The 14,202-nt window shown below is 38.9% G+C and overlaps 1 protein-coding gene across 2 annotated transcripts in view; it reads left to right on the plus strand.

Moving 5' to 3' along the window:
- Positions 1–14,202, plus strand: part of VPS41 (VPS41 subunit of HOPS complex) — a 211,270-nt gene that overhangs the window by 130,721 nt on the left and 66,347 nt on the right. For both annotated transcript variants that reach the window (XM_032758281.2, XM_032758280.2), the window contains 2 exons: positions 7,569–7,688; positions 8,821–8,967. In XM_032758281.2, coding sequence (XP_032614172.1) covers positions 7,569–7,688; positions 8,821–8,967 — 267 coding nt within the window. The remainder of the gene's footprint in view (positions 1–7,568; positions 7,689–8,820; positions 8,968–14,202) is intronic.

Below are 14,202 nucleotides of genomic sequence, written 5' to 3' on the forward strand. Positions count from 1 at the left end.
TTGCTAATGCAGGAACAGAAAACCAAATACCACATGTTCTCATTTGTAAGTGGGAGCTAAATGATGAGAACACATGGATACATAGGGGGGAACAAGACACACTGGGGCCTATTGGAGGATGGAGGATGGGAGGAGGGAGAGGATCTGGAAAAAATAACTAATGGATACTAGGCTTAATACCTGGGTGACAAAATAATCTGTGTAACAAACCCCTGTGGCACGACTTTACCTACATAACAAACCTGCACATAAACCCCTGAAATTAAAATACAAGTTAAAAAAAAATGTCTGTGTTGCATAGGAATGGTGTTTACTAAAATATTGTTTGTAAGCAAGTGGCATTTGAGTGGGCTCTAGGAACCCTTGTGCACAGAGGTTTTCTATGGTACCAACATTTTGTCTGTACTGAACTGGTTTTAAACATGTTAAATTCAGATAAAGGAGATTGAAGCATTATAACTTGTTCAGAAAATAACCACTGAATTTAAGGCAATAATGTATTTGGGAAGTTCTCTTTTTCTTCCCACATGTTTATATTCTATCTTGATGGACATAGTAGAGCTGTTGGTGGTGTTTAGAAAAGCTGCGTGTTTGAAACTTTGGCACTAAGCCTAAGCACAAAGCAAGACAAAGACACTTACCTGCTCCATATGGGTTCCTGGTCATTCCTGCCTCCTTCAGGATTCAAGACCCTATTTGCTGTCAGTAGCCAGCCACCATCCTAGGTCTTCTCCACACTCACTCATATTTTTCTCACTTGCCTTCTTGACTTTTAAAATTTTGCTCATGATCTTTTCTAATCTTGAATATTTAAATCCTTTTGTAACAAGACTTTCCCATTGTTATGCCCTTTGTTTATTTTTATTGAGATAGTTTTATTTGCTGGGTTTTACTTTTCTCTATTTCTCTATTTTATTACCTGGATCTTCTGCACCTTCCTGACCTAGCACAGGTTCTCCTTTGTGAAATATTTGTTTTCTTCAAGCCCCTCGGTTCTCCCCGTAGGAACACACATGGTATCTAAGCCTTGACCCTGGGCTGAAGCCCCTGCTGAATCTTGCCCACTTTCTTGTCTGCCTCAAAGCTAGCAGTGTGGTCAGTATTTAGGAAGCCTGAAGGAGCCAAGTGATTTATCAACTTGAAAGATCACAAGATGATTAAAACAGGGCCAATCATACTCTTTTCAACTCCATCAGGGAAGAGTGAGTGATAAGTAATGATGGGCGTTAGGTGACCAGAATCGAGGACTTCATTACAGCCCGATAGGAATCTTGCTACACATGTGGGAGATTCTGGGCTCCGTGTCCTTATACCACTCTGTAGAGTAGGAAAGCACTAGATAGATTTATCAGCACAAAACAGAGGAGAATAAAGTATATTGCTGAGGATGTGAGGGCTCATATTGAAATATAAGTACTGAGAGTGCTGACTGCCAGAATGTGGATTTATGGGAAATAAAGCCCTAAAATACTTTTTCCAACAAAAAAATAGACCTCTTGGAAACAGCTTTTCCTCTCTATGTACTTAGCTCCCATTGAGCTTAAATTGCTCTTAGTATTGTGATAATGACAATTCAATATTACAGGGTATGGAAGATGAACCAAATAAATTAACCAGCTGCTTTTAAGGGTAGTTTTTTTCAATGTCTTACCCCATAAAATGCTTTGTAGAACATTCATGCTCAGTAGGTCTGTGGGCAGTTTTATGACTGGAAGGAAAAAATGGATATTATTAAATGTCAGTGAAGTACAGGCAGATAGTTTTGTGGTAGTTAAATTAGTATAGAATGTTTGTAAGAAAAGGAGTTCATCTTTTCTTAAATCACCAAAGCAAAGCTTTCCTTGGCATTCCTATCAGAAAATATGTTTCTGCTTGAAATTCACAGAGATTAGGATAAAAAAGCCAATGGAGAGTGGATCATTTGGCCATTCTCCCTTCTGTATGAAACTCTATGTCAAATCAAAGCAAATCCTGCATGAGAGTTTCAGAGATATAGAAATGACTCCATAATTACTAGCAGGCATTTAAGGTTTTATACTATGTAGGATAGGAAGAGTGGACTCAGGAGTAAAGAATAAAGTAGAGTGGAGAGGAAAGGCAGAAATAAATGTTCGACGGGGCCAGGCAGGTAACATCAAGGAGAGAAGCAGGCCAGACGTGAGAGAGCCTGGAGAAGTAGGCACTGTGGCAATCAAGAGAGCCTTCTGCAGGCCTGCAGACACATTTCAGAAATTACCGTTCAGGCCAAATGTGTGGCCAGTTCTTGTCTCTGAAATAAAAGAGCTGCAATTACTTAAACTTAATAGAGGAAGGCTAACCTTAAAAGCAGCTTTCAAATTTTTGACAAGTTGTGCACAAATTCTATCTGCTGGCCTTCAGCAAAGGGAAATGGACTGACATTACATGCCTGGATATGGGATCCATAGAAGTGAGCCCTTTCTAAAAGCAAGGCTGTGTTGATTGTATGAATTAGTCATTGGGTTCTTTAAATTTTTGAGATTGGAGTAGATTCCAGTGTGTTCAAAATAGTTTAGGAGTATTACTAACTGTAAAGATAGGCTGAGTAACTGAAAGGTTTTGGGAAATCACGTAGCTCCTCCTGTAGCAAACGCATCATGTGTATGGTCAGAGAAGGAAAGAATTAAAACTAGTAGACTCGGATAGCCTACTTAATATTTAATATTTATTACGCCTTTGTGTCTAGCAAAGTATAAGATATGATCCTTTTCCCCAATGCACTGGTTGGGGAAATGCAAGGTAAACACACCAATCTCAGTGAACAAGATTTAATAGAGTTAGTTGTGCAGTGAGAAAACCAGTGTGACCATAAAACATATACAGAACCAATAAATTGGGGGGAAATTATTTGACTTACAAAAGAATTCTCTTAAATGATGACTTTCCTTAGTATGTTTATGATGACCTACTTTATTTACAGATATTTTCTTATTTTTCATCCACAAAATATAAAGTGATAGGGACTTAGGCTATTTGCAAAACATAAGAAAATAACGTGAATCCTGTCAAAACTTGTAATGTTAATTAGTTAAAATGTTTCATTTACAGAGGTTAATTTTTTATATCCCCTCTATTTTTGAGCACACATCAGTTGCATAGAATGGCATATGCCTGTCTGCATTGTAGAAATATCATTGGGAGAAGCTTCTTTGCTCTTTTAATTGCATGTCAGAGCAGGGTCCGCAAGGTTTTTGGGAATCAATCCTGAGATGGCCTGGATTCAGAATTCTTCCATCCTTCCTTTGCCTCCTCCCCTCTGCTGGAAGTTTTTACTTTCTTGTTTTGGGAGGTAGAGTAGGAGGCAAAAGGAGGCCAGAGTTCAGCCACCTCTGCTTCATCCCATAGCTTAGAGCACACTGAGTGTAACAGAAAGGGTCCATTGGAGTGAGCTTGCATTTTGGTAGGAATTGCAACAAGATTTAATTAAGTTTTCTGAAGAAGTTAATGTTTTATTTGAAAAGTATATACAGTTTATGTAAATTCATTCTAATACATGTTCAGTATGCCTCAAACATTACTTCTTTAAGTTCCAGTGAATTTTTATTTATTTATTTATTTATTTTTATTTTTTTTGAGACAGAGTTTTGCTCTTGTTGCCCAGGCTGGAGTGCACTGGTGCAATCTTGGCTCACTGCAACCTCCTCCTCCCAGGTTCAAGTGATTCTCCTACCTCACCCCCTACCCCGAGTAGCTGGGATTACAGATGCCGGCCACCATGCCTGGCTAATTATTTTGTATTTTTAGTAGAGACGGGGTTTCACCATGTTGGCCAGGCTGGTCTCAAACTCCCGACCTCAGGTGATCCACCCACCTCAGCCTCCCAAAGTACTGGGATTACAGGCATGAGCCACTGCACCCAATCTCCAGTGAATTTTTGATATTACTTTGTTGTTTCATTTTAACTATTCCTCTAAGTTTTCCTGATTGTAAAAATAAGAGAATGGATTTTCATTCCCATTAATGTATTAGCATTATAAAAATATTCATATATTTAGTGCAGAATAATTATAAAATAAAAATAATATAAAATTTCAGCACTCATTTCTAGAATTAGGATTACTTTGTCATGTATCTTTTAGATTTTATAATATATGTGGATACACATTCACATTTTAAGGACATTGTATTGAATACTGTTTTGTCATCTGCTTTTTTATTTAATATGCCCTCATAGCTTTTTGTGTTAATGAAGATACATGCATAAAATAGTAATGGATACATACTCATTGTGTGTGCTCCATCATATTATGCTCTGTCATTCCTCAGTTGTTAGTCCATTTGTGGCTGTTATAAATAGCTTTACATGCATCTTTACTAACTTGTCTGATCATTTCTTAGTGTAAGTTTCTAGGTAGCAACTTCCTGGTGTCATTTTTTTTTTAAAGCTTTGAGTCCATGATGCCAAACGATCCTCCAGAAAGATGGTGTCCAAGACCGCAGCTCAGTAGTTTGAAGATACCTCTTTCTCTGCACACACTCCACTGTACCCCCCACCCCACATACCCATTCCTGACCATATCATTTTGGTTCGCCTTTATCAGTTCATTACTTTTCCTTCATCTATCAATTCTAGAAACATTGCTGTACTGTTTTGAGTGTTGATTTTATAAAATGTTTTACTATCTGTCTGGACAAATCCATTCCTCCCCCTAAATTACTTAATTTAAAAAAAAATTCCTGTTATTCTCTCATTTTTTTAAATGAATTTTTAGCATTTTTGGAATTTCTAGAAATAATCCCTTTGGGATTTTTTTTGGATTTGCATTAAAATTATAGGTTAATTTAATGAGACTTAAGCTCTTTAGTGAGAATTGGAGTCTTACTATCCATGAATATAATGTGCCTTTCTGTTTATTGAATTCTCCTTTCGTATCCCTCAATGAAATGTTTTTGTTTTGTTGTGTAGCGGCATGTCATGTTCATTATTAACTTTTAAATCTAGATTTTCCTTTTTTTACAACTTTGATTGTATCTCATACAGTTAGGTTTATAGTATTTTCTCATTTTCAAAGTACTCTGGTTACCATAGGAATTCCTCTTTTACCCAAAGATTGAGAATGTTTTTTGTATCATTTTTGTTTTGTGTTCTTCTTTTTCTCATTCTTTGTTATTAATTTCTTAATTTTGTTGTTACATGAGAATTATGATAAGAATTAGATTTTACTTTTAAGTTCTTTTGTTTTTTTGAATGTCTTATTCATATTGAGTCACAAGTTGGGGATTACTCCCTGGATAATTTGTATTCTTTTCAAATGCAGGATTTTTCCATAGGTGCCTGCCTTTTGTCGGAGTGCCTGCTTTCCTTCCCACCTGGGACAGCTACAGGGCTGGCTGCATGCTTAGGGACCCAACCCTTTGTGTTTCAGAGTGAGACTGGCCACTCCCCTTCGTTCCTGCCCCATTACACTGAGTGTGGGGGATGTTGTGGCATTCTAGTACCTGCCTGACTTCCCAGGCAGGCTTTTTCTGGGGGAATGAGTTAAATCATGGCCTTCACTGGGGTCTTATTATTAACATATTTTACGGAATTTTTAGCTTAAAATTTGGAGCATATTTAACTTTTTCAAGACAGGTGCAGACTGTTCTCCTCTTAGTACTACATTGGTTGTTTCTAGGTGGGAATTGGTGAGGGAAAGGAATTTGATGCTGTGTCCCACCGTGCTGTTCTCCCAGCCATCCAGTCAACCCTTTATTCCAGCAGGTGGTTATTGAGCACTCACTGTGCTTCGCCCATTTCGTACGATCACCTCCATCAGATCCAGGCCACAGATAGAAGATAGACATTTTGATCTTATCATTTCATCATGTTTAATTGTTGTGGGCAGGCATGGTTGCTCACACCTGTAATCCCAGCACTTTGGGAGGCCAAGACCGGTGGCTTACCTGAGGTCAGGAGTTCGAGACCAGCCTGGCCAACATGGTGAAACCCCCGTCTCTACTAAAAGTACAAAAATTAGCCAGACATGGTGGTGCACGCCTGTAATCCCAGCTACTCGGGAGGCTGAAGCAGGAGAATTGCTAGAACCTAGGAGGTGGAGGTTTCAGTGAGCTGAGATGGTGCCACCTCATTCCAGCCTGGGTAACAGAGTGAGACTCCATCTCAAAAATAAATAAATAAAAATAATTGTTTTTAGCTGCCTGTCTTTAGTGGGGCATCATCTTCTCTGTAGCAGGAACTGTATGCTCAGCCTTTCTCCCCCTTTTCTACATTTCTAGGGTCTGTTCTCTGTTCTCTGCAAATGGGAGAAAGAGGCTGAATCACAGTCCAGGGACATTCCCGAAGGCCTCTAACTGGGGGATAGGGAGGCATGGTAGTAGTGACTTCTGAATTGGAACCTGGGATGGGAGAGGACAGGGTAGGTTAGAAGGTCTCTGAGAATATATAGGATATATCTGATGGGAAGACGGGGCTAAGTATGGTCAGAAGAATCCCTGCCTCCAGTCTCCCTGTGGAAGTTGTGAAGTCACACAACTTCAAACTGTTTCAGCATTTTAAAGTAACTGTACTTTGCTTACTTGTGGTGATGGACATCATATTTAATTTTAGGGATTTTATTTTGTGCTTCCTCTGCCTGTATTAGTCTATTGAGAAAGATATACAGGAAATACAAATAAAATGTGAATTTACTCTCTTTCCTCTGTTAACTTGTTTCCCCTGCCTCTTTTGGGGTGGGTAGAGGACATAAAATATACTAAGGTAGACTGAAATTGCTTGTAGTGGTAGGGATTTTAATAATTCTGTTATGGAATCTGTTGTCAGCATTTGCTTTGAAGGATAAACGTGTTTCAGGATTGCATGCCTTAAGTTACGTACTGTATAAATGTCTTTTCTTAAAGGATTTAAATGGAATATATCAAGAAAAAATATTTGTTGTGTTCTTAATAATGTATGACTTCCTAGAATTACATCTTTATTAATCGTAGAGGTTTTTGACCAGTTATATTTTATATTAAAATTTATCCAGCAGGTTTTTTGAATGATAGAATCTTCCCTTTAAAATAAAGACCCTAGATAGTATGAAATTTCTAAAGAAGCTTAATTCCAATTTTTCTTATTTTGTGACGTGAATTACTGTTCAAAAGTCATTGTTCAATTATTTGAGTTAAATGAAAAACATAGACTGCTTCTATTACAGTTTAATCTGTGATTGATATCTTACTTTCAGTGAAAAACTTAAGAGGTTTTGATTTCCCAATTTACAAAATAAATCAGTTCCCGGACAATCACTTGAAGAACTTTTGCGATACAAATCTTTTGATTAACTAATGTGCCTTATTTTCCATGAATCTTGGTGTTTTGCTGCCACCTTGTGGCTTGGCCTTGTAGTAACTTCAACACTCATCCATTTTAAACAACGTCCTGGGGAGAATATGATGTGCTAGGAATTCTTTCCAAGGTACAAATAATATACTACTATAAGTCTACATTAAAGATGTCGAGAGTGAGTTGTTTGTTATTTGGTCACGAGGATAGGCAAAACTAGTAAGTAAAGAACCTGATATATGATTTTCAGTTTCTTAGATTCTTTGTCTATGCTCTTTGTCCCTAGCTGCTACTGTTTGAACGGTCTTGGATGAACAGATGGAAGTCTGCTGTTCTGCATGAAGGGGAAGGGAACATAAGGAGTGTGAAGTGGAGAGGCCATCTGATTGCCTGGGCCAATAATATGGTAAAAAATAACGCCTCTGTCTTCCTAATGCTTGTTCAGTGGCAGAAGAATGGCCAAATTGATAGGGCTGTAATGAAGGGAAAAGATGCCACTTGCTGTGGTGGTGATTTCTAAAGGGTGAAAGGACGATTGATATCGTACCTAGGAGGTTAAAGAAATTAGATTGCTCTTGGCTTTCATAATATAGTCATTCCCAACATATTCTGGACACTATTTTAGAGTAAGAAACCTGAGGCATGGAGAGTAGCCAAGAAAATGAAAAGCTATCTTAATAATTGAAGGACTGCATTGGGAATGGGTCTTGAAAATATCATTTGCCTGTTGGCCAAAGGCAAGTAAGAGTTGATATGAAACAAGTGCAGAATATTGCTGATTTCTCTTTTACTCCCAGTATAATCATAGGCAGAAGTATAGACCTGCCTGTAAGAAAGTGGATCGTAATTTTCAGTGTTGCATTTTAACTTAAAGTTTACTTGCTATGAATTGGGGCTAGTAGGAAGTTTTTAAAATGGTCTTTTTGACATCTGGCATATATTTTGAAACATCAAGGTATAATTTAGTAAATCAGTTCTGTTCAGTTTTAAATGGTAGAAATCTGCCTAGACTCTACCTTTTTTTTCTGGACTTTTCTTACTTCTCCTGGGTCACAATGAAGGTAAAACAAACCTGTGGTCTCTTGATTCATTTTTAGTTAGCTGCTTGCCTGATGTTTTCATTTGAGAACTTTAAAATGTCAGATGTAGTTTTCTTTGTATAGGTGGCTTTTCAGACTCAAAGCCTTTCTAAAAAACAAACTTCATTTTTCGTGGTGGAACGATAAAATTAGAAATGTTACTTGTCTGTCAGTTTGGAAATGCAGCTGTTGATGTCTGTACATGTCATGTTTCTGTTGGATTTGGGTCACCCATGCCGTCTAAGAAAATCTCCTTTGTCCACAAAGAAGGATGGAGGTTTCCTTGTGGTTTTAATTTCCACAGGGTTTGTGTGGAGCAGGAGCATTTTCCTTGCATGCAGTAAACACTGCTAATATTTCTCCGTGCTGGTTATTGGTAGTGTGTAGCAGGGGCTGTTAATAAGTTTTCTGTTACTTTCCTCCTGAGTAGAGGATGCTTACTGCTGTTTTATTTTCCAGGGTGTGAAGATTTTTGACATCATCTCGAAGCAAAGAATCACCAATGTGCCCCGGGATGATATAAGTCTTCGCCCAGACATGTATCCCTGCAGCCTCTGCTGGAAGGACAACGTGACACTGATTATTGGCTGGGGGACTTCTGTCAAGGTGGTTTTGCTTGTCTTTAGAATAAGTCCGTGTTGTTATAGATCCACTGAGGGTGGTCCAAAGGACTGTGAGTCTTGACTGGCTTCTAGGACCCAAATCTTTTCACCTGGATGTGATTGTGATGTGATTACCATTTAATGCTCAAATTATTTCCTGTGCATACGTTTTAAGATATATTCTTTCTTTTCCATGACGTATAAAACTGTTTGTGAACTTTTTCATGTTCAGAATGGTGCTGTCTTTTTCAATCTTCTTTTAATTTCTCACATCCCAGCTGGCCTTAGCTATTTACAGAACATGGGGTTAGTTTTGTTGTTTAGTCAGGTTTTCTTCTCTTTATTATTCTTTTCATTTTCCCTTAGCTTTGACCCTTCACTTCTTCATTAGAGTTATTGATAGTGGAGAGAGAAGGTTAAAATTAAATCATCCTGCTGCTTGGTAATAATTTGATGGAGTAGAGACCCAGACTTATCGTCAATAATAAGATTTGGGAATATTTTCGGAAGTTTAATTATCTGACCCTTATGCACCTAGGTAAATGAAATTTAGCTGTTCTATGAAAGGGGGCCCAAAGCTCATTCACATTTATTTTATGCCTACTAGTGCTTCTGTTATATTAGATACTTCAGAGCAAAAAATTGTTTCCCTTTAAAAAATAGACAGCTTAATTCGAACAAAATAAGCTAAAAATTAACAGAAGTATAAAAATGGCATGAGACAGTATCCCAGCAATAGTCTCATGGACGAGCTCAGGCTTTGAGGCCGGACAGACCTGGGATCAAGTCCAGCTTCTCCATTTTCCTTTGTGATCCTCTGTGAGCCTTACTGTCCTCATCTGCAAAATGGTAGTGCTAATTTTTCTCACATCACAAGTTTTGGGGAGAAATAAATGAGCTAATGCATGTAAAGAGTTTTGCATGGAATCTGATATAATTGCTTAATAAATGTTAGCTGTCATTATTATATAAAGTTCTAGCAATGTCATGAAGGGGACGTGGCTATTTAAAATTTACTCTTCTCTGGAAAGGGAAAGTGGAAAATTATTAATGTGATGATTGTTATTAGCAAAACAAACATTGTTACACTTCAGGCCCTCCCAGCCTTTATGTTGTTATCATTCAGGTTCTTTTTTCTTCATGTGTTACATGAACACAACCTGATTTATATTTAGGGTAACAGGAAGGAAGCTGTGCCTATAGCGTAGGATGGAAAAAGGGATTCCCTGGGCTCCCTGTCCCATATGTGTGGTTACTCATCCAATAAATTTATATTCTTAGTATTTTAAAAATCCCTTAAATGGACCAGGTTGCTTGTTAGTTTTAAAGTTCTGATTTTCTTTTCTTATGGTGAAAGACAAGGAAAATTAGCCTATAGGAATATGTAACAAGTTTACTCATTACTACCAGAAATTCTTTCTCTGATATGCTGAATAATGGCCCCAAGGATAGCAGGCCCTAATTCCTAGAACCTGTAAATGTTTCTTTATATGACAAAAAGGTAAATATTACTTTATTTAGCAAAAGATATGATTAAGTTAAGGATCTTGAGATGGGGAATTAACCTACATTATCTGGGTGGGCCCTAAATGCAATCACGTTTATCTTTATGAGAGGGAGGCAGAGGGAGATGCTAACATGGAAGAGAGGAGGAGAAGGCAGTACCACTGTGGAGGCAGAAATTGGAGTGAGGTGGCCAGTGAATGGTGGCAGCCACCAGAAAGCTGGAGGAGACAGCACATTGTCCCCTAGAGCCTCCAGAGGAAGTACGGCCCTGCCAACACCTTGATTTTAGCCCAGTGAACCCGATTTCAGACTTGTAGCCTGCAGAACTGTAAGAGAATACATCTCTGTTGTTTTAAACCACCAAGTGTGGCAGTCTGTTATAGCAGCCGTGGGAAACATATACCCTTTCTTTATGCCCAAGTTAAGATCCAGCTTCTATACAATTTTTATGTCAAATATTTCATTTTATTGGAGGTTCCTTTTCTTCAAACTCAGTTCTATATGTTGAGCACTTCTCAGTATAGACTCTTAGTGAGTTCTGTTCAAGGAAGAGGAGATAAGGACATGGTCTTCCTTCAGAGAGACAGCAATCTTGTTGGGGAGAAGCAACCAGAAACAGTATAATAAAGTGTGCAATTGGAGCTTACCATTTACTTCATTCATTCATTTGCCCAACAAACGTTTACCAGGTGCCTGCAGTGTTCCAGGCAGTGTTCTAGTATTGCAGAACACAAATAGACAAATGCATGAGTTCCTTCCCTTGGGAAATTTGTATTCTAGTGAGGAAGCTGGACAAAAACAAGTAAGTATAGCATGTTGAAGGTGGCAAATAAAAAGGAGAACATTTTAACAGGATAATAGGAAAAGGGATTGGGGTAGGTACCATTTAATATAGGGTGGTCCAGGGATGACCTTTCCAATAACTAATATGTTGTTTGGTCAGAGATCTGGAGAAAAAAGTTATGCAGCTCTGTGGGCGCCTGGGGTAGGAGGTGTTTGCAGAAGGAGCAGGAGTGTGATTGGTGTGGTTTTGAGGAACAGCAAGGAAGCTGTGTCAGAGTGAGTGGAGCAGATGTAGAGGAGAGGGATGTAAGTGGGGGTGGGGGAGGGTGCGGTGGAGGAGCAGATGATGTTGGAGCCCAGGGGCCCTTGAGAAGTCTTTGGCTTTTGAGTGGGGTAGGAAGCCAGCACAGGGCTTTGAGCTGTTGTGGAGTCAGTTAAGTGATCTAACTTGTATTTTGGAAGGATCTCTGGTTGCTGTGTGGAGCTAAACAGCAAAGGGGCAGTCAAGAGGGGAGACCAATTAGGCTACTGCAGTCATCTCCATAAAAAATAATGTTGTCTCAGGTCAGTGTAATGCAGCTGGTGAGAAATTTTGATGGTAGACTCTGCAGTATTTGTTGACAGTTGGATGTGGGGTGTAAGATCACAGTCACCTAACATACTGGAAGGAGAAGCTACCTTTTGCTGAAATGGGAAAGACTGTTGATAGAGCATGTTTAGAGTGAAAAAGGCAAGAGTTGGTTTTAGGTGTGTCTTCTTGAGAGATGCCTGTTATCCACCCATGTGGAGAAGTGGAGGAGACAGTTGGAGGAAGCAGATTAGAATTCATGGGCAAGAACCCACCTATCAGTGCTAAAGGGCTCTTATAATCTTTGATTTGTGCTTATGCAAGACATGAGCTTAGGGTAGCACTTAACCTATTCACCCACCTTTACCTGCCACTTCCTACCTATGAGACAGGTGCTGGGTGAGCCCAGACCACAGAGCTGAGGAGTGCAGTAGAGCCATGCCCAGCTACCAGTAGTACAATGCATCCTTGTCCTCAAGCTGTGGCATGGCCAGCGAGCTACCAGTCAGGCCTTGGTGTGAATTCCAGCTCTGGCCAGGCAGTCTGGCATCACTCACAGAGCTTCAGTGTCCTCATCTCTAGATTAAACATAATAACATTGTCTTTTAGGAGTGTCTGATTGTTGGAAGACTGTCAGCCCTCAAGTTCTGTCAGTGTCTCTCAAATCTCTGCACTTCATCTTCCTGTCAAGTCTTTTTGGTGCTGGTTTTACCCCCCCTAAACCTATCCTAAACAGTATAGCTAGAATAATCTAAGTGCAGGTCAGATGAGGTCAGTCCCCTCCTTGCCCATAGGATAACTGATCGTAAACATGACTTCCAAGGTTCTATGTGATCTGCCTCTCCATTCCTCTCCAGCTTCAACTCTGTCACCTTCTTTCCCCATGCCCTTCATTTCTATCCGATTGAGCTTCCAGTTGAAGGCCCTGTGCTGTCATATCACCCTGTTCTCGTGTGCTGTCTCTCCTGCTTCAACTTACATGTCACTTCTTCCAGGAAGTCTTCCTGCCCTAGCAGGAGATGCCCCTGCTCTGTACTTCCCTGTCACACTTCAGTGAAGTGCCTTATTTTTGTGTCTCCCCCACTGCACCATAATCTTAAGAAAATAACGATATCCGTTTCACAAAGGCCTTAACTCAGGAGCAGTGCCAGTAACTGCCCAAAAAGTGTTCATTAATATTGCCGTTATATTTGCTTTTTTAATATACTTCAAACCATTTGAAAGACTGTTCCTCATGTACTTATATCAGCACATTTAAAGAGTTATCCATTTGGCATTGTGGAATGTGCCATTAGATAATTTAGTAGTTTCCCTAGTAAGTGTGGGAAGAAGGGTGGATAACTTACAAGCTCAAAAGTCTACCAGAAGGGAAGAAAATTGGAGAAGTGGACAGGCAGTTATATGAAACGGACAAGAGACAAATGGCAAAAAGCAATCAAGGAAGAAGACAGCTGGTCACTTCTATGTAGAGGCTTCTACCTCTGCAGCCATGGGTTCAAGCCCTGCATTAGGGAAAGTGGGCACTTTGCATTCACTGAGTCGCTGCAGTGTTGCTGGGCAGCAGCTCAGTATACTATGTATATTAAAAAACAAAACCTTACAAAAGTTTATGTACCCACTGGTATCAATTCTACTTCTAGGAATTTATCCTAAGTAAACAAAAGTCCTAAAGTTTTATATATAAGTATGTTGATTGCACTATTGCTTACAATAGATATAAAAACAAAAAAATATGCCCTCAAAGGGGGTTGATCAAGTATAGTACGTTCATGTAATAAAAGGCAGTCATCCCTCAGTGTCTGTGGGGAATTGGTTCCAGGACCCCTGTGGATCCTGGGTTTCTCTGATGCTTATATAAATGATATAACATCCTCCTGTATACTTTAAATCATCTGTAGATTACTTATAACACCTGATACAATGCCTACACATCACTGCATTTGCATAGACTTAATGAAGTAGTTGGTGTACAGCAAGGTCAAGTTTTGCTTTTTGGAATTTTGTGGAATTTTTATTTTCCTGAATATTTCTGATCCTTGTTTGGTTAAATCCATGAATGTAGAGTTCATGGATGCAAAACCCATGGATATGGAGGGCCCACTGTATTATAAAGACTTTACAGAATTATGTTGTAGAAGAATCTTTAAATAACATATTGAATTACTTGAATTGAATTGTTAGGTTAATAAAGGTAGCTTTCATAAAAAAGAAGATTATTAATGGTGTTCTCTTTGTGCTGGGAGAATGACTAATGCTTGTTTTCCCCTTTGAGTTTTTCCGTATTTTAGAATTTTCCATACCATAGTTATAGTTATTTTAGCAGCTATAAAAGAACACTATGTAAAAGACAAAGGAAAAATCCCTGGTCACCGACAGAAGTTG

The sequence above is a fragment of the Hylobates moloch genome, unplaced genomic scaffold (genome assembly GCF_009828535.3).
Source record: "Hylobates moloch isolate HMO894 unplaced genomic scaffold, HMol_V3 SCAFFOLD_1, whole genome shotgun sequence".
Taxonomy (NCBI): Eukaryota; Metazoa; Chordata; class Mammalia; order Primates; family Hylobatidae; genus Hylobates; species Hylobates moloch.